At 46.7% G+C, this 19991-nt stretch overlaps 1 protein-coding gene across 12 annotated transcripts in view; it reads right to left on the reverse strand.

Moving 5' to 3' along the window:
* Positions 1 to 19991, reverse strand: part of CUX1 (cut like homeobox 1) — a 363575-nt gene that overhangs the window by 267864 nt on the left and 75720 nt on the right. For 10 of the 12 annotated variants that reach the window (XM_026019558.2, XM_026019559.2, XM_072752950.1 and 7 more), the window contains exon 2: positions 16046 to 16156. In XM_026019558.2, the coding sequence (XP_025875343.1) occupies positions 16046 to 16156 (111 nt within the window). Of the gene's footprint in view, positions 1 to 16045; positions 16157 to 18696; positions 19039 to 19991 lie in introns of those variants that run through there. The other 2 variants (XM_072752951.1, XM_072752943.1) reach the window with 2 other exon arrangements.

Raw genomic sequence — 19991 nt, forward strand, 5'->3', positions numbered from 1 at the left:
GTGCCCCGTGGCCAGCATCCGGCTCCCCTCCTCCTTCCAGGCCAGGGCAATGCTGTTTTCGCCTCCACTCCTACAGGACACGGCAAACCCAACTGCACTTTGGCCAGCAGTGACTTGAAACAAACCCGAAAGTTTACTTTGGAAAGGAGTTAATAATAAAAGTTGGAAGGCGTCTTTGGGACGATAAACACCTCTTTTCTCCTTTCTCCCAGCTTCTGGCACAGCACCTTCCCGGGTGGAAATGCTTTCTGGGACACAGCCTCAGGGCTCCCGCTGGTGAGGCCACCAAGACCAGGACAGGAGGTGGATGCAGAGGGGGAAAGCAAGACCCACGGGAAGCCAGGGAATGTGTTTCTCATCTACTGAAAGCAGCAATACCATTTCTTTTCATGTCCTCTTTTCATTCTTGGAAGAGTCACCAGAGGCTCAAAACCGAGAGTGAAGTTTTTAAAAGTTGGACGGACTCTTAAAACCCTGCACTGCACCAGGAGGCCTGAGTGATGGCTCCTCCAGTTTCCAGAAGTAAATGCAGAAGCACAAGAGGCACCTTTTGATCCCAAGAGAAATCATTCCATCAGTGCAGAAGATCTGTCAGAGCCATACCACCAGAATAAACATCTCTGATAACAAAGTAATGTTATGATGACAAGAAGGCACTTAAAAAAATATCTGAAGAGCTAGCTAGGACTCTGAAATAAGCTAAAACAGAGAAGACTGTCATTCCTTTTCATCCTCAGGTAGGAGGAAGGCAGAGTTTTTCAAGCTTATACAGCACAACTGGGCTTGCTTTTAGATCATAGCTTGAACAGTGTTCAATTCTGCATTTTAACACAACACTCTCCTTTAAACAATGACCTGCAATCCGTCTCACAAAGAGACTGAGGAGGCTACAGACTTCCTGATAAACATATTAAGGCTCCCTTGGGGAGAAACAATCCCTCCTCTGATTGGCCACAGTCATTTCAATGGGCTGAGACATATTTTATATTGAAAACTTTATTGACCAGCTAATGACAGGGAAAGAGAAGGCTAGAAATTTCGAATGAAGCAAACTTCTTCAGAAAACCATAAATGGTCCTTCCGGCTTTGTCACTACCATAAAAATCACTTTTTAAACTTTTACAATTAAAAAAAAAAAAAACAGAAATAACTCTTTTTTTCATCATTCAAAGTGAAGCTCTGAAAGTTTTCCTAACTTAGAGCTGGAAGACACAATGATTATTTTTAAATGTCTGGTTAAAAATTAGAAAGTCTCAAAGGTAAGCCACAAGTATGTGAACTAGCCCTGAACATTTCTATTTCTGGTCAAGCACCAAACACTGTTATAAATGAATGAAGATATTCATCTTCACTTTATAACGAAAACAGTCAAATGCATTTAGAAAATGAAAAAAAAATCACTAAACCAGAAATTCTTATTTTATGTGCGTCATGAAACCTACAGAAAATTATATAGAAATTAGTATGATCCGAATATCCTGATCCTTTTCTTCTGCCGGTTTTAATCAAAAGAAGAAAGAAAGAGGGGAAAACGTCTATTAAGAAATCCATGATCATAGTTGATAATGTGGGAAAACAGACTTAATCTTGTTTGCTTAAGAAAAAGGTAAATAGCTAGCTCCCAATTCTTTTTATAAAAACTAGTTCATTATTTTCTTTAAAAGGAAAATGTCCACTTAAATATAAATACTAACAAAGGCTCTGTATTTTTTTTCAAGATCTTCAGAATCCCTGGAATAATGCCTGCCAACTAAAACACCTACTATGAATTTAGTAATGGGTTATGCAAACATAAATTATAAGGCCAGACATTTTAAAAGGAAAAAAAGGTGATTTATTGACGTGCTGGAGACACGGCAGGATAGAAGCACTATTTCAATTTTCCATATATTCTTCAACACTGCAGATGTGTTAATGCAAAAAGAATTTTAAAATAAAAATGATTCTCGGCTCTTCTGGTTCTAACTTATCAGTTCAGTTACTTATAAAGGGTTACCATGGAACTCACTTCTCACACTTGTAATTAAGAAAATTAACACAAACATTTTATCTAATTTGAAGAACAAACTGATTTGAAAGAAAAAGAAAGAAATATATAAACATTTCCCATATATTAAAGGAGGAAAGGGAATCAAACCCCAAGTTCTGTTCTGCACTGTATTAAGCCCAACCTGTCCTAATCAAATTTTTTACTGTTCACTTCATTCCTAACTCACAGGTCACTGGCAGAGGGGTTTCATATCACTGTGGGAACCAGCATTTTTTCTTTGGCAAAGCAATCATTTAAATATATATGAAATGCTTTTCGTGGCTTGTTTATATACAAACAGAATAAATAAAAATTTCCTCGTCGTCACTAACTTTTAATGAAAGGAAACAAGCTATCGCCCTTCCCTGAACAGGTCATGGGAATCACAGTGGCCGATGAAAATCCCTAACACACATCATCAGTAAAGGGATCTTCATTTTTCTTCACTTTGTCAGTGGGTGACAGCTTCACGAATGGCCATTTCCGAAAGCACCACATAACTGGCTGAACAAATCTATCTCAAAACGAGCTAGAAAACTCTACTAATGAAGAGCGCATATTTTAAAAAGCAAACACAAGAAGAACATCCCTCTGTCTTGGCCCTGTGCATTCCTCCCCCAAGAAGGCTAATCTGTGCTCATATGTGTGTGTATGTGTGTGTGCACATGTGCACACATGCGCGCGCACACACACACAGAGGCACGATATGGGCTCCTGGCACTTTGATTATGTGAACACACCTGACCCCGGGGAAATAGGCTGAGACCAGCCCCATATTTCAGACAAACCAAACAGCCAATAGACAGTAATGGCTTTAAGCTACTGATGGCTGGGGCCAAAAATGAAGAACCACTTAATCTTCTGAACGAAACTGTCAATGTTAGGAGGCCCAGGGCTGACCTTCCCCCTGATCTTAATCATAGCCACCTATGATAACAGAGTGGGGTTTATTTTTGTGCCTGGCTCCAGACTACAATGATCAATCCTTCGGTTGTGACGATTCTCCATCCATACAATGAACTAGGGCAAGTTAAGAGTGTCTAGTTTTCACAGATCCCTGCAGCCATACACAGGACGAAATTCACCTAAGATCTAAAGTAATTCCATCAAAACTCTCAACACTTTATAAATAAAGCCTCTCTGAGCTAATCTCCAAATACAGCGCAATTCCCAACAGAATTTTTAAAATGGAGGTGGATAAAGGACTCTAAAAGTGATGTGGAAGCACAGCTTAGATGATTTTGAAGAGTGGGGAGGCCAGTCCCTTCCCCTACCAGATACCCAGCCTTAGCAAAGAGATTGGGAAAGGTGGATCCCATGGTAAACGTTATGGAATGAGGGGCTCTCAAAAGACAGGTAAATCAGAGCTGCACCCAAGACCATCTACACAATATATTATAGGCCCAACATGAAAAGCAAACACAAAAAAACTACTGAAAGAAAGCAGGAGACTGTCTTTATGCCATCAGCATGGGGCAGGTTTCTGACAAAAGATACAAGAAAACGTAAACTTTACAACTAAACCTGGAAAACATTTCACCTGCATTAAAATTAAAATCTACCAGTGACGAACGACACTGTAAACATAGCAAAAGGACAGGCCAACCGCCCAGGATGATATACCAGCAAAGCACACATACAGCACAAGGTCTCAATTCAGAATGTTAAACTGCCCACAAGCTGGTAAGAAAAATAGTAAACAGCCCAACAGATAAAATAAGCAAAGGATACGAGCAGTTAAGACACTACAGATGAGGGATTCCTGGGTGGCTCAAGCAGTTGGGCGCCTGCCTTCGGCTCAGGTCACGATCCCACCTCAAGCTTCCTGCATGGAGCCTGCTTCTCTCTCTCTGCCTGTCTGTCTGTCTCTCTCATGAATAATAAATCTTAAAAAATATATATACTAAAGATGACACTGTACAGGCAAGTCATTGTACAAAAGGGTGTTCACCCACATTAGAAATAAGGAAACACGGCAAAAGTTGGCAAGGACACAACCGGGAGCTCGCCAGTGGGAGTGACAGCACGCACCATCAAATGCAACTACTGGGCACATCAGGCTGGTTGAGGCTGTGACTTAGGACTGCACTTCTGGGTGTCCACCCCACAAAATTCCTAAAGCCACTACTCCCCAGGGGAAGTATTATAATAAGTGAAGAGTGTCAGCAAACCAAAAATCCACATGCCATCTTAAAAGGTGATGGATACATCTCCTGTGGTTCCCACACACAGCAGAATACTGTGTTACAGCTCAAATGAATCAACTAGATGCATAGAGGTAGCACCCAGGACTAACTCTCTAAAAGGTAACACTTGGTGGGGCACCTGGGTGGCTCAGTCGGCTGAGTGTCTGCCTTCAGCTCATGTCATAATCCTGAGGTCCTGGGATGGAGCCTCGCATCAGGCTCCCTGCTCAGCGGGGAGTCTGTTTCTCCCTCTGCCTCCACCCATCCCCCCACTCATGTGCAGTGTGCACTCTCTCTCCAACAACAAAAAAATCTTATAAAAAAATAAAATAAGAAGTAACACTTGGTGAAAAAGGCAAGGTGTCAAAGGATATATACATATATAGCAAGATACCATTTGCATAGTACCATTTGTACAAACAGTAAAATACATGTACCGATACAACAACACACACTGCTTAGGAATGCATAAACACTGCAACAAATGCAAAAAGCATAAGAAAAGGAACCATCGGTTTCAGGATGGGGTTTCCATCTGAGGAAGAAGGTGGGAGAAGGAATGGAAATGGGGTTTGAGCTGCGTGTGAAAGGTGTTATTTCTGTTTGACAAAAACAGGCATCAGAGGCAAATGGGCAAAATGTCAACATCTATCCAGCCCTCACGAAGGGCGTGAAAATGTTTTGTTTTCTATACTTTTCAGTATGCGAGAAATATTTCACATAAAAAAAAATAATCAAAGCCATTACACAGCTTGGTGTACAAGAGAATGGAGTCCCCGCAGGGAAAATCCTACGTTGAGGCCTGTGAGTGGGGCTCAGGGAAGGCAGGGGGGGCATGTACCTTCTGGGTCCTTCTGCCTAAGTGGCTACTCCCTCAGACAAGTTCTTGAAAGAAATGCTAGGCACACTGTCACCGGCTGTCCAACCTCAGGCTACTTATCCCAGGGGCTCTTGGCGGCGGCGCCTCTCTAAAGCACCCTGAATAGGGAACCACTGGGGCAGGGGGGGTCCTGCAGCTAGAAGGTGCATCAGGAGGCAGTCACCCAGACCCTGTGCTCCCCGCTAACTGCACTGGGATGTCTTGCTGCTGGGGAGGCGGGGGAGGGCAGCTCTGAGGGTCTGGCCTGTCACTGCCAGAGCTCAGTAAATGCTCCCTGAGGACCTGCTCTGGCACAGACCTGCAGCCAGTCAGCCTGGGTTGAAAACCTCCAGCCAGTTTCGCCGCTTATTAGCTACACCTCTTCCTACTCCTCTCTGGGCCTCAGTTTTCCTCTTTGCAATGGAGATAAACAGGGTGCTTACTTCACAGGCATCCTGAGTTCAGCCAACCCATCTGAAGTTGTTGGAACACTGGCGCACACACAGTACGTACTCATTGTCAGCTGTTGTCACTGGCTATTACATACCACTGTGTCCCTGCAGTGACCAGAGCCCTCAAAACAGAATCGCCCTGGGACTCCAACTCCACACACTAGAAGGATCACCATGACTCTTAGCTGCATACCAAAATGAATTCTTTTTTTTTTTTTTTTTTAAGAATTTATTTGATTCATGAGAGACACGGAGAGAGGGGCAGAGACATAGGCAGAGGGAGAAGCAGGCTCCCTGCAGGGAGCCCAATGTGAAACTCAATCCCAGGACCCCGGGATCATGACCTGAGTTGAAGGAAGATGCTCAACCATTGAGCCACCCAGGTGCCCCAACTGTCTCTTTCTTGACTGACATTCTTTCAAGACAGAAGGGAAGACTTTTCTGTGCTCTGGTTATAATAATCCCCTAACCAATACCCTTGAACTAACGTCAGATTGCAGGCTACTGGCTCCCGACTGGGTACACTCCCACAGAACACATGCATGCTTGCACATACACACACCTTTAAATGAGTGTGTCACTTCAAAGTAATACTCAAAAATCAGTACTTTGGGAGTACCTGGGTGGCGCAGTAGTTAAGCATCTGCCTTTGGCTCAGGGTGGGATCCTGGGATCCTGGGATCGAGTCCCACATTGGACTCCCCTCGAGGAAACTGCTTCTTCTCCCTCTGCCTATGTCTCTATCTTTCTCTGTATCTTTCAAGAATAAATAAATTTTTTTTAAAAAAATCAGTACTTTTTCCTACTAATAGAAGAGAAATTGCTGACAAGTAATGAAAAGGCAGCTTCTAGAAGCTAAAAGGAGACAGGGTAGCACAGTGGTTACAGCCTTGTTCTCAGGAGTCTGCTGCCTGGTAGGCAGGTGGCTGACAGACCATGAGGCGGCATTAGCGACACCCTCCTCCCAGAGTGACAGTGAAGGACTGGGAAGGGTCTGTAATGCACTCAGCATAACGCTTTGCTCTTAGCAAATGTTTGATAAATATTAATAAACAACAGTTCACTACAATTCCAAACCAAATTTGATGGCCTTCACGTTTAGTCATTATGCCTTACAACCTACACACGACAAAGGTATCTCTGGAGAAGATCTCCACAGAGTGATCTCCTCCATTCAAAATGCACTTCAGTGGAGGTTATCGCTCATAAAGATGCACTGGGGGCTATATGCAAAGAAGAGCTTCCAAAGGGTGAGTCCAGCCCAAGTATTTCTCTCTATGAACAACCAAGCTCAGCCAAAGGGAGAGGAAAATGACCATCTCTATACATATGGAGGGAGCCTATTTTTATTTCATTTAATACTCACGTCTGCAGTAGAAACCAGGTCTATAGTTACACAGACAGACAGGTCGAATCTAGGCTGTTAGAGGATTTTTATGACATTCATGTTCCTTTATGGCTTCAAAATACGCTCATGAACACAAATTCTCCTTTCAGAAGATTAGGTTTTAATAACATACATACAACGCGCCATTTATTGAGCTTCTACTATTTGCCAAAGCTATTCTGGGTATTCTACAACATGTTGCCTGACTCATAACTCCAGGATAGTTGTCATCACTCCCAGTGTTTGGACGAGGACACAGAGGCCCAGAGAGGTTGTACAACTCGGCGTGGTGTCGACTAAACTTCCATACCACATGAATCCAATTACAGTCTCTTCCTCTTGCCAGTTATTAAACTCTTAGATAATTTGTCTGTTAGACTTAAAATAGCCCTTTAAAGACTGCTAGACACAGAAGGAAGCGACGCACGAGCTCAGGAAGGAAAGGCAACGGCGGCTGTGTCCACATTTCAGGGAGTAATCCAGACAGGCGTCCCCGCGGGGTTCACAGGAAGCAAGTGTGGCCTGGGGGAGAGAGGAGGTGACTCTGAGACACCACCTTGCTGCTCCTCAGCAGGGTTCCTGTGTCACCAACACACACACACACACACACACACACACACAGATTAATTCTTCATTGATGACCTAAGAATTCACTTTTCTGGGCCAAAGGCAATTGAACAAAAGATGGTATCCCTCAAACTGCCAGAACTTCCTAACATCCAAACCAAAGAGCATCCAAGTCTCAGAAAGAAGAGGAACGGAACATGATGTCTGAAAAGTAGCTGAATGATAAAAACAAGTAACAATGACTGGGCTTTAAGCTGAAAGAAATTTTAGGGACGCCACTGCTCAACAACCTGCCCAAATTCATCCTTTGCAGGGGATGGGGTGTGTGTGTATGTGTGCAAAGGGGTATTTTCCATCTTTGACTCTAAATACTGCCCTAACTCCCTGAAGAACCCTCACCCCATCCATATTCACTCACTACCCTAGTGTCCTGTTTCACTTCTGACCACCAATGGAAGTTATCCTGTCCGTGTGCCACATGTTTACTTGGTCACTATCTGCCTGCCCTTCTGTGAGAGCTGGAACCTTCTCTCAGTCCCTGCTGTCTCTCTCCAAACCTCAGATTGCCCCTGGCCCCTGGCAAGCACTCAGAGCTACTTATGAAAGGGAGGGAGGGAGGAAAGAATGAACACAGGACAGAAATGTTTTCTGGGCACCTACTTTATGTTCCATCCATCTGATTTCATTCCACCTGCCTAGTAGCTGGGACATGATCAGTCCTGCAAACATACACAGGTCCTAGTCTCAGAATGTTTAGTGAACTTGGTCAAGATCATCTGGCCCAAATACCCACTCCACTCCCAACATAAGGCTGGACATTTACTTCCCCGGAATCTCACATGTTTCTCACATGATCCCCCTAAGTATGCATGATATATACTTCTGTAGATGAAGGTGCTAGCACTGGACTCTCACTCCATCTGCTCAGGCCCAAGTTAATGCCCCTGCTCCACAGGCCTCCTGGTGCCTTGGAGCACACTGAAGGGTCTGCCAGGAATGCAGGGCAGACAACAGGGCAACTCGCCAGTGACTAAGTTGTGTGACTTACACCCATCACCCCCTCACACACGAGGCAGGTTTTCTTTCCAAGGGACCCCAAAGAGGAAATAAACCTCTTGGGTTGATCAGCTGGCTTAAAGGGTTTAATCGGTAACAGTTAAAATTCTCACTTTTAATTTTTAAACTTTTTCTAGTTAAAGTCTTATTATAACTTAACGGTAGGTGATTCTAGAATGATTAAACATCTGAGTTGATTATTTGAACTTTATAGTTTTGTCAGATACCAGAGTAGCCTTCTGGAAACGAAGCTGGTACTGCCAAGATGAAAATTCACCAGCTACTTTTATAGGGGGAGTTTGTTCAGAGTATCAGAGAGAACAAATGAATGATTTCCTACCCCCACAAAGAGAGGCACTGACAAAAGAGTTGGAGGGAAAAGTCACATACCATAAAGTTTACCCTTTAAAAGTATACAGTTCAGTGGTATCTGACATATTGTTCACAGAGTTGTATAACCATTGTCACTATCCAATTCCAGAACAGTTTCACCACCCCAGAAAGAAACTCCATAAATATTATGAGTTACCCTTCCCCGGCAGCCACTTATCTACTTTCTGTCTCTGTGGATTTTTGCCTCTTGTTGACATTTTGTATAAATGGAATCATGTGGCGTTCTGTATCTAGCTTCTTTTACTTAGTATAATGCTTTCAAAGTTCATCCATGTTGCAGTGGGTATCAGGGCTTCATTCCTCTTTATAGCCGAATAATACTCCTTCATATGGACAGACCACATTTTGTTTATCAATTTGTCTGTCGATGGACATCTGGGTTATTTTTACTTTTTGGCTATTTTGAATTATGCTGCTATGAACATTCATGTGCAAGTTTCTGTGTGGACATGTTTTCAATTCTTCTGGATATATACCTAGGGGTGGAAATGATGGGTCAGAGGATAATGCTATGTTTAACATTTTGAAGAAATGCCAAAGGGAGGCATTTCTTGAATTTGTTGGTTTTTTAAAAATTCTGTACAAAGAAATAAAATTGAAGCATCAAATAAAATGTTGCTAGCTGCCTGTCTGAGAAATGAATCTTGCAGAGTAATTTGCATTTTTGAGAATTCTGTTTTAGGGACTCCTGGGTGGCTCAGTGGTTGAGTGTCTGCCTTTGGCTCAGGTCATGATCCCGGGGTCTACAGGGAGCCTGCTTCTCCCTCTGCCTATGTCTCTCTCGTGAATAAATAAAATCTTTAAAAAAAATTTTTTTAAGAATTCTGTTTTATAAAGAAAAGATTCCTAAATAAATGCTGTAAATATGGCTAAGACTTTTTCATACTACAGTTGTTATCAAATGTCCATGATACCAAGTGCATGGCTCAATACAAAGGCCTTGCCCAAAAAACAACAACAACAACAAAAAAAAACAAAGGCCTTGCCCTTGGAAAGTGGGAGAAAGTAATTGTACTAGAACTGAGCAGTGTGTTGGGGGGGTATCTAGCTTGTGCCCAGCCTGCACCCCCTGGCCTTCCAGGCTTGCAGGCCTCCTATTCCATCACTGCCTTCCCTGAAAGGTCCAAGTCCCGAGGGGCATGTCTGCTCTGCCCTCCTCTATTAAAGTCACAGTCTGTCAGCTGACACTGTGGGTCTTCAATGAACCCACTCACATGTCCAGTGAGAAAGAAAATTTATGCTGGTGTTTCTAGTTCTTTTGTGGGAATTGATTTTAGATTCTTATGAGGAGGGAAGCAAAAGAACAAAAACGATGGTAAAACATAGAATAGTGGTAAACTGAAGATCCAGGCTGGTCTCCTGAGCCTGTCCATCTATCTGTAGAAAACACGAGTGGAGAATGTGCTCAGTGCTCAACTCAAATGTTGCCAGGTGTTGCTAATAACATCTGAACACAGTTGCACAGTCAAAAACACACAAGGAGTCAGTCACATGTGAGCCCAGGAACTTCCCCACTCCTACTCCACAATGCAATGGTAACACCATCCTTGCCAGGGACCCCTGCAGGCACACATACCCCCCACCGCTCCCCCACCCCCCCCCCCCCCGCCTCCTGAGCCCTGGCCACACGGGCTCAAGGCAGCCCGTGCAGGACGTGTCCATCTGCATCGCAACTTGAAGTGACTCTCTTTTTCCAGGCTGAGTCACTCCCTGCAGTGGCTATATAAAGGCTTGGAGGCAGTGACCAAATGCATTTGGGCCTGGGCCACGGCTATATATTACTCCCTCCACCCTCCCGCTGCCTGCTGACTCCCCCTCTCATGGGGTATGCAAGAAGACTCCTAAAGCCTGCAGTGTTGTCCTCAGCTCAGCAACAGGGACCAGGTAGCCTGGGAGGGAGGGGACAACCCGTGCTCTCTTTTCTTGCTCTGGCAGTCCAGCCTGATCAATACAGAGATGACAGGGGCAGTCCTGAAGGAGGTGTCCCCCCCTACCTCCGCCAGAACCTATCCCTGGCCCAAGCCCCACTTGCCAGAGGTGGGAAGGGATCCGCAGACCTAGTTCGATTTGCAGATGACAAAAAAGGTTTCTTTCCAAGTTGTATCTTGAGATGACTCTGGGGCTTTTACAAGTTTCCCAGGAATGTAAAATTCAAAAAGCACTCCAGCCTGGGACACAAGGGGCGAATAAGATTGTGCCACCCAGGAAATGAACTCCAGTGAGCAGGCAGTCAAGTCAGCCACAAAGAGAATGTTCCCGGTCACAGATCCTCTAGGACTGCCTTCCAGTATAGACGTGAGCCAGGAAGGGGCAGTCAGTCCCGGCCCAGCCCCCAGGCAACCAGGCCCACAACTGTCAGGGCTGCACTGGGCTCTGCCATGATGATGGGAGCCAGACGGAACCCTGGACTTGGGCAGGAGGGACACAGAAAACACGACCCCGAATGTGAGTGTGTGTGGTGGGCCAGGTGTCACGATGGTTAATGCTCCGAAGAGCCAGTTGAGGCAAGAGGTTATCAGAGCAGAAATGATCACGGAGAGCCCCCAAACGGCAGCTCAGTCAGTGTGGCCCCTTCTATAGGAAACATAAATCAACCTAGCCAAGGCAGGCAAGTGCCTAGGACAGATTCCAGGGTAGCAGCTGGACACACGGACGGAACAGAAGTGAGCCCTGAGGGTGGTTTTGTGATAAAATCCCCGCACCCCGGGTCTTTGCTTCCCCTCTTCTCCTGCCTGCCCCTGCCCCCCAGCAGAGGATGGTTCTTCTCTACTGAAAAGAGCTGGAACAGAGCAAAAAAAGAGCCCCTGCCCTCTGTGGAAGCAAACTGAACACTGAGGACCTTTCTTCTGAGAGGAGAGCTTTCTATTCCAAGAGCCAGGCCGGCGCCCTATAAGCTCGCCGCAGGGGCCTGCACCCTGTTCAGGCTCAGAGCCTGGCAGGTGAGAGCGCCAGTCCAGGGCCTACCATGCCTGGGCTCAAGTCACAGCTCATCCGAGCAGAGACTGTCACATTCTAGAGACTAACTGGCCCAAGGAGCCAACTTAACTGACGAAACAACAAGAGAAAAGGAATTCCGAAGTAGAATCCTGAAACCCTAGCACCGTCCCTTTCAAGGTCCCTGACTTTTGAGAAATGACTCTGTTTCTGGGAGTGCAGAGCTGGCCCAGCATCCTGGACTAGTTCTAGGCAGTGCCTGCATGCTTCCATGTCCCAGGTCATCTGGTCTGCAGTCGGCTATGTCAACACAGCTGCCATCTAGGGCATCAGAAGCCATCCTGGCCTGTTCCTGGGATCCCTAATCAAAGCCACAGAAAGGCAAAAGGCAAGTGCTTTCGGGCCTACACTGCACACAGTTCTACCACCGCCAAGCTTCCAGAAAGCTACTGCTGCCCTGCCTGCGCACCTGTCACCAGCGTAACTTTGCCCTTCACCAGCCTCGGGCAGGAGGAAGGCACTGGCCCTGGTCATCACACTGGGGGTGGCCCAGTTCCTCCACCTGTCTCCTACCCCCCAGCTCACTAGAGCCCTCCTGGCTTGGCCCTCCTGCGTCTTGCGGGCTGTGTTCTAAGCCCGGGCTGTGTTCTAAGCCCGGGGCTCTGGGATGAGCTCCAGGGAAGCCAGGAGAACCTAGGCAAGCATGCGCATTTCTTGAGCAGCAGGTCCTTTCCACTTAGCATTAGAACCAAGGCTCAAAAAGCAGCCCCATTTACCTACAGAAGGGATTACAGAGGCCTACATGGCTTACACCTTTATTACCGCTGACAAAGAGTGTGTTTCTGGGGGGAAAGTCTGCATTCAGAAGATTCCAGTTATACCATCCTAGCCGTTACCATGCCAGATCAGGATGCTCTGCTTGCTGGTAACAAAGATAAGGAACTCCTTAAGAACAAGGATAGGACTGTATCCTCAGGGTGGAACCATTTGGCACATGGAAGGTGTTCACAAAATATCTGTAAAATCATCACCTATTACCACAAACCAACTTTTTAAATACTTTAAACTGAAACTACCTGCGTTTGTTGTGTTTTCTTAAAGTCCTTGGAGCTAACTTTAAGGAGCATAAATCCAACTGTGCTCCACAGTATATAATCCCAAGTTCATTCCAGTAAGAAACGTCCTGGACTCTAGATGCGAGGCTTGGGCAAAGCCCTCCACACGCTCATGCAGAGAGACACATACACAAATACACTAACACAAATACGCACCATATACACACACATAAATACATGCCATAAACACACAAAAAATATATACCATACATATATACACACAAATACACAGCACGCACCACACATTCACACCACACATACCACACACACAAAACATAGCATACACACAGAAAAAAAATACATACCATACACATACAAACACAAATATACACCAAACACACAAAATGCAAATATCATACAAAAATACACACCTTATACATATGCATACACACCATACATCTACACACAAATACACACCACACACACACACACACACACACACACACACACACACAGAGCAACCCTGTGAGCTAGGCCCTATTATTACACTTTGGGTAGGTGGCAAAACTGAGACTTTGGGAGGCTAAGTAATCTGCAGTGCTACCAGGCTGTAAGTCACCTGAGGTAATCTGGATGGAAAGTGATAGAATCTAGAAATACCCCAGTCTTTTATGCTCAACTCTCAATTATTAATTCAATATGGAATGGATGTTTCGTTACAAAATTAAAATTAAAAACCACTTTTCTTTACAAGGGACTCTTTTTTTGAATCAAAGCAATGCATAAAACTTTATTTTTGAAGTAACTGCAATGTTCTCCAAATTGATTACAATTTGGGGGTTAAAAAGTCATAAGCAATAATATCAACTGACTGTGAATGTATTAATTTAATGACATAAAATTGAAACCCAGATGGCTCAGCGGTTTAGCGCCGCCTTCAGCCCGGGGTGATCCCGGGGTCCCAGGATCGAGTCCCACATCAGGCTCCCCACATGGAGCCTGCTTCTCTCTCTGCCTGTGTCTCTGCTTCTCTCTCTCTTTCTCTCTCTGTGTCTCTTATGAATAAATAAATAAAATCTTAAAAAATATATAAAATTGAAACTTAAATTTAAACATGTCCTTTGGGATCCCTGGGTGGCGCAGCGGTTTGGCGCCTGCCTTTGGCCCAGGGCGCGATCCTGGAGACCCGGGATCGAATCCCACATCGGGCTCCCAGCGCATGGAGCCTGCTTCTCCCTCTGCCTGTGTCTCTGCCTCTCTCTCTCTCTCTCTCTGTGTGACTATCATAAATAAATAAAAATTAAAAAAAAATATTAAACATGTCCTTTAAACGAGAAACCTTCGCGGCTCTGTCCAGCACGGCACCTGCTCCTCCTGTGGCTCCTCCTGCATGTCCTCTGGTAGCTCCCAGCCTCTTGCAGAGCCCACCTTTCCCTCTGTACTTGAGCTTTTCCAGCTACGCTTGGGCAGGGCCAGGTTGGAAAATATAAACTCCCTATCAGGAGACAACCTTACTCACTTCGGACTTTTCTCTGGTGCCTAAGCCTGCACATGAGATCCACTAGATGTTCAACAGACACTAGGAACACATTTTCTTCCCAGGAATAATGAGGGAATCCAGTGTTTTCACCAGCCATAGGCACACTGGGTACAAACCAGTGGGCACACCACCAGCCCTGGCTCTGCCACACTGTCCACCCTGGAACGAGGGCCTTGTCCTCACGTGGCCAATTTTGTGTCCACCTGAGGAAGATGCCTTTCCTGCCAACAAGCCAATTTTTTTTTTTAACCCCTGAGAACAAAGTTCTAAGCAACCTTCACTTTTCTATGTCTAATCTCTCATAGAGTTTCCCCTACAGTAAGTGCTACTCTGCTCAGGTGCTGAGTGATCTGTCCAGTCACAAGAAATAACTAAATATGGGAGAAATATCAGGGCCTCTCTGCGTTAGGACTCCAAACAAATAGACAATCCAACATCCTCTCCCAATCCCAGGTCCTGCACTCACCAGAGCCCCAACATGTGCCACCAGAACCACCCCCACCCACGCACACACACATACCCCTACCCTCCGTGTACCCTAGAGGACTCACCCCCACACCCATTCTGGTTTATGTGGCTTCACTATTTACAGATAATTCTGGTTGGTTGGTGGCCTACGTGAACCTATCTTCTCCACCAGTTTGTGGGCCATAGGGACTCCACACAGTTTTCAAGGATGGACCTGGATAGGAAAATGCAAGGGGCGGTGCAGGAGCCTGCAGGCAGCTTCACGTTTCCCAGCTTCCTGGAAATTCCAGTGGCAGCGAGACCCTCCTTAGTGCAGAAGGAGAAGCCTGAGTGACTGCTAGCCCTGCCCAGCTGGCAAAGGCCAGGAGCAAGCAGGATGGCAACCTTCCTTCCCCTGCCAGGTGTGTTCTGGGAGCCCCTTACCCATGGAAGAAAGAGTCTAAAAACATGCCCTGCAAAGAAATGCATCAAATGGCATTTACCACTCAAGCTGCTTCTTCCCCAACACTCTGGCGCCGCGTCCCTTGCCCATGTTTTCTCCCCAAATATTTATTCTGAAAATAGAGAATTGTTTGTTTCCCAAAATGAAGCCCCTCTAAATGCTGCCTTTGAAACATGTGCTTACAAGAAGAAAAAGAAGCCCGCAAGGTGCATGTTTCCTGTGCCCTTTAAGGCGTATTTCAGGAAACAGAAGCGTTTAACAGGCCCTACCAAGCTAAATGTCTGTTCTACAAGAAGGATCAGCACATCGCACCCTCAGATGGGCACGGCCTTCAGACACCACACAGGGGGAAGAGGCCCCATCCCACTAGGCCCCAGTGCTCAGTGCCCCTGCAGACTTGGCCTGGCACTCTAACAGATGTGGGCAAGGGGTGCAAGTGCCAGAGTCCACGGGTGGGCCACAGGCCAGCCACGTGCTCACACACACACCCAATTGGGTCCATATCTGCATCTGGAATTAGCTCATCCTTTCATGGGTCCAGGCAGCCTACTGATGCCCAAGTGTCCTGACCCAGCACTGCAGAGTGCTGGGAACGCCATGCTCACAACACGGCTCCTGAACACGTGCATGGACAGGGACACCCCTCTCAAGACACCCGGACAGGGCTACAGCCTCACCTCTGGAGTGTTCTTCTTGAACTCTCGGCTCTGCTCAATGAGCCGTTTTCTGGACTGCTCGCTTTCATCTTGCCGGTTCGCCAGCACGGTTGCGGTGGCATCAAGTTCCCTCTGTCCAGAAGAAAGAAGGGAGGAGGAGATGTCACTGCACTGCATACCAGGAGATCGTATTTGCATTTGACCAGAATATGGGAGAGACCCCCGGGCTCAGAGGGGCCGGGGGGCGGGGGGGGGGGTGGCAGGAAGGAAGTGGACACGTGGGCAGATCCCACCCATCCACACCCATCCCGTGCACTGGGTGGGCCAAGAGCACCAAACTAGCACAGGCTGATGGTTGTGTATCCATGCGCACCTCACACATGGCTACTTCTATGACAGAACACACCAAAACATTTTTTCTTTACTAAACCCAGCATCAGGCCAATGCCTAGACGCCCTCCCACCCCGAGTGGCTCACTGCTGTTCCTAACAGGCATTCCCCTTCACTACGTCTCTGTGCCCTGGTTCTGCTTTACTCTGGGCTGCTCTTTGGGGCAATCGATTTGTCTTCGACAGGGCCTGGGATCTTCTGGAGTGATACTTGGTCTTGCTTTCTTAAGAGTATTTATTGTGGGTTTAATATACATGAGGCATCATGTCCAGGACAATCCAAATTAACCTGTTACTTGATTTCAGGAGGCATCTTTAAGAGGCAATCTCCAGGGATCCCTGGGTGGCGCAGCGGTTTAGCGCCTGCCTTTGGCCCAGGGCGCGATCCTGGAGACCTGGGATTGAATCCCACGTCGGGCTCCCGGTGCATGGAGCCTGCTTCTCCCTCTGCCTGTGTCTCTGCCTCTCTCTCTCTCTCTCTCTCTCTCTCTCTGTGTGTGTGACTATCATAAATAAATAAAAAATTATTAAAAAAAAAAAAAAAAGGGATCCCTGGGTGGCGCAGCGGTTTGGCGCCTGCCTTTGGCCCAGGGCGCGATCCTGGAGACCCGGGATCGAGTCCCACGTCGGGCTCCCGGTGCATGGAGCCTGCTTCTCCCTCTGCCTGTGTCTCTGCCTCTCTCTCTCTCTCTGTATGACTATCAAAAATAAATAATTAAAAAAAAAAAAAAAAAAAGAGGCAATCTCCAGGAATGACGATTTGCAGGACGTAGTCAACTCTGAACATGAGGCGCCTGGAAACAACAGTTATCCTCAAACTATCTTCCTCACACTGAAACTGAGAGTCACCAGTTGTGAGGCCCCTCTTAGGACCTCTGCCCACACGACAAAATGACACTCAAAGCATCAGAGAAGCTGTGCCCTGGCCTCAGAAATTCTGGGAGAAGCGGGCCAACAGGATCTATTTCAAACAAGCCTGTGGCAGATGGGCCCAGAGTGGTGTCCTGGCTGACAGCAGGGGCCCAAGGACACGTTGCCGGAACCACCAAAAGGCCCATTTTCTTGCTGAGTGGCCTCAGTTACTAAAGACACACACTGACACATTCTGCTTAGGATTCAACGTGGCTGTTCCCTGTGGCTTCTCCATGTCACGGCCCATCCCCTGAGGCCCAGCAGAGCAGGGACCCAATCGAAGATTGAAAGGCAAGGGAAATCAGAGATGGAAGTCCTTCTACAAACACCCAGGAAGCACGTGAGTCTCCCCCTCCATGCACCTTCCACCCACCACATGAAATTCCACCTGCTTCCCTTTTTGGAGGAAGTAACCCAAGTAGTCTGTAGGGTCTCCCAGTGGGCACTCCACTTGTACTCAGCAGGGTGGGCCACTGCCAGACAAGATGACAGGGCCCTGGAGCCAATATCCAGCGTGCTGTCGACTTGGAAATCGTAGACAGTTTTAACGGGGGGGAGGGAGGGGGGTGGCACAGACACCCCCCACCACACTCTCCCCTTCTCGTGTTTCTGGCATCACAGCAAATCTTGGTCAAACAAGTCCAAAAGAATAACATGGGCTAGGATTCAAGAACAGATGTCAAAGCTACTGCAAAAAAGAGGGAAACACTGTACATTTTGATAGACCACATTTGAAACACATCCCAGTCGAGTGAAGGCAAGAGAAAAAAAAGAGCAACCAAAACCAATGTGGTGATGCGGGGACGGAGACGGAGAAGAGAGAGCAATCGCAGATAAGCAGAAGGCTTTTCAAAAATATAAACAATCTGGTAAGGAGGAGGACTTAGACAGCTATATTTAAGCAGCAGCAGAAGAAGTTATAAAAGGAGGCTTCAAGAGAGGGGACCAACGCCAATATTGAAATATGACAGAAAAAGTAGAGTCGATGTTTTGTTCCCATCGCCTGCAGATGCAGAATACATGGAGAAAAACAAGAGCACGGACTGCTTTCAAGGAGGACCCTACTTCCTGGGAGGGGTGTCACCTGGTCAGCCAGGACCACTGGACACTGGGGGCACAGAGGTGACTAGGTGGCCCGGCCCTGATCCCTGCCTTTCCATCCAGGGAGACCAGTGCGGGGACGGTGGGGGCATGCCGTGGGAGACACGCAAGAGCACCCGGTCTGGTAGGTCCTAGGGTCCCAACATGTCCCTCTCGTTGGAGTCCAGCCCAGCCTGATGCCAAGGAGCCCCATGGGTACATCCGTCAGAAAGCCCGACTCAGAAGTACTCAGCCCAGGGCAGGTCCCTGATGGAAGGCACCAAACCCACCTTTGTCACGGAGCCACGGGGCCAGGGCTCTTGGGGGGACTTGCTGGCAGTCGGGGATCCTCCAGGGGCCTGCCACACTCCCTTCCCCATTGGTGTAGACATACGCAGGTCCACATGAGAAACCACTAGGGGTCCCCAAATTAAACACCGCACCACCACCCGCCACCACAGAAACAGACTGGCACAGCGAGGACAGGCTGCGCTTGCCTGACCCCAGGTCCGGTTGGTCAGGCTTAGGACTCACGATCTTTGATCGGGTCCCCTGCAAAACCACCACTGAGTCCTGCAGGACATCAGGGCTTTCTAAGGTTGTCGGGACAACACAGAGAAGACACAGCTATTAAACATAAGCCAAATACTGTTTTATTATCTACCCAGCCTGCCTATTCTCAAAGTGTCAAATATAATGACACATTAACAAGAGAATTTAATGGGTTTAGGGGAGGTGGTGGTGGGGGCCTAAAATACAGAGCCCTCAGTCCCTGAGTCACCAATCACTTGTAAAAAAAAAAAAAAAAAGAGAGAGAGAGAGAGAGAGATAGCATGTAGAATCCTCACATCCAAAAAGCACTAAAAACTCACAAAGGTTGGGGGGAACCCAAATAAACAAAAATCAAAAAACTGGGAACCAACTGAAGTGTCCAATAAGAGAGCATTGGCATAGCCACTCAAGGATTATTCAGCAATAGTTAAAAAAAAGTCCCACATGAAGTAGGAGATGGAATGATCTTCAAGATATATTTAAGCAAAAACTGCAAAGTGCAAAAACAATGCTTATATTGTTTGAAAGGGTATCTATACATATGTACCCTTGCATAAGCTTTGATTGTCTCCAGAAAGACACAAAAGATACTTGTAACTGCTTGGCTCTGAGAAGGCATGGTGGGGGGTGCAGGAACCGGCCCTTCAGCACAAACATAACCCTCAGAGAACATGGGTTTGGACATGGGTTTGGAGGCAGAATTTTTTAGAGTGCAATCCCATAAATGTATTTTCTCTTCCTTATGATTTCCTTTTTTTTTTTTTTTTAAAGATTTTATTTATTCATTCATGAAAGACACAGAGAGAGAGAGGCAGAGACATAGGCAGAGGGAGAAGCAGGCTCCATGCACCGGGAGCTCGACGTGGGATTCGATCCCGGGTCTCCAGGATCGCGCCCTGGGCCAAAGGCAGGCGCCAAACCACTGCGCCACCCAGGGATCCCGCCTTATGATTTCCTTAATAACATTTTCTTTTCTTTAGCTTAGTTTAATGCAGGAATACAGTATATAACATGTGTAACATACAAACTACGA

The sequence above is a fragment of the Vulpes vulpes genome, chromosome 3 (assembly GCF_048418805.1).
Source record: "Vulpes vulpes isolate BD-2025 chromosome 3, VulVul3, whole genome shotgun sequence".
Taxonomy (NCBI): domain Eukaryota; kingdom Metazoa; phylum Chordata; class Mammalia; order Carnivora; family Canidae; genus Vulpes; species Vulpes vulpes.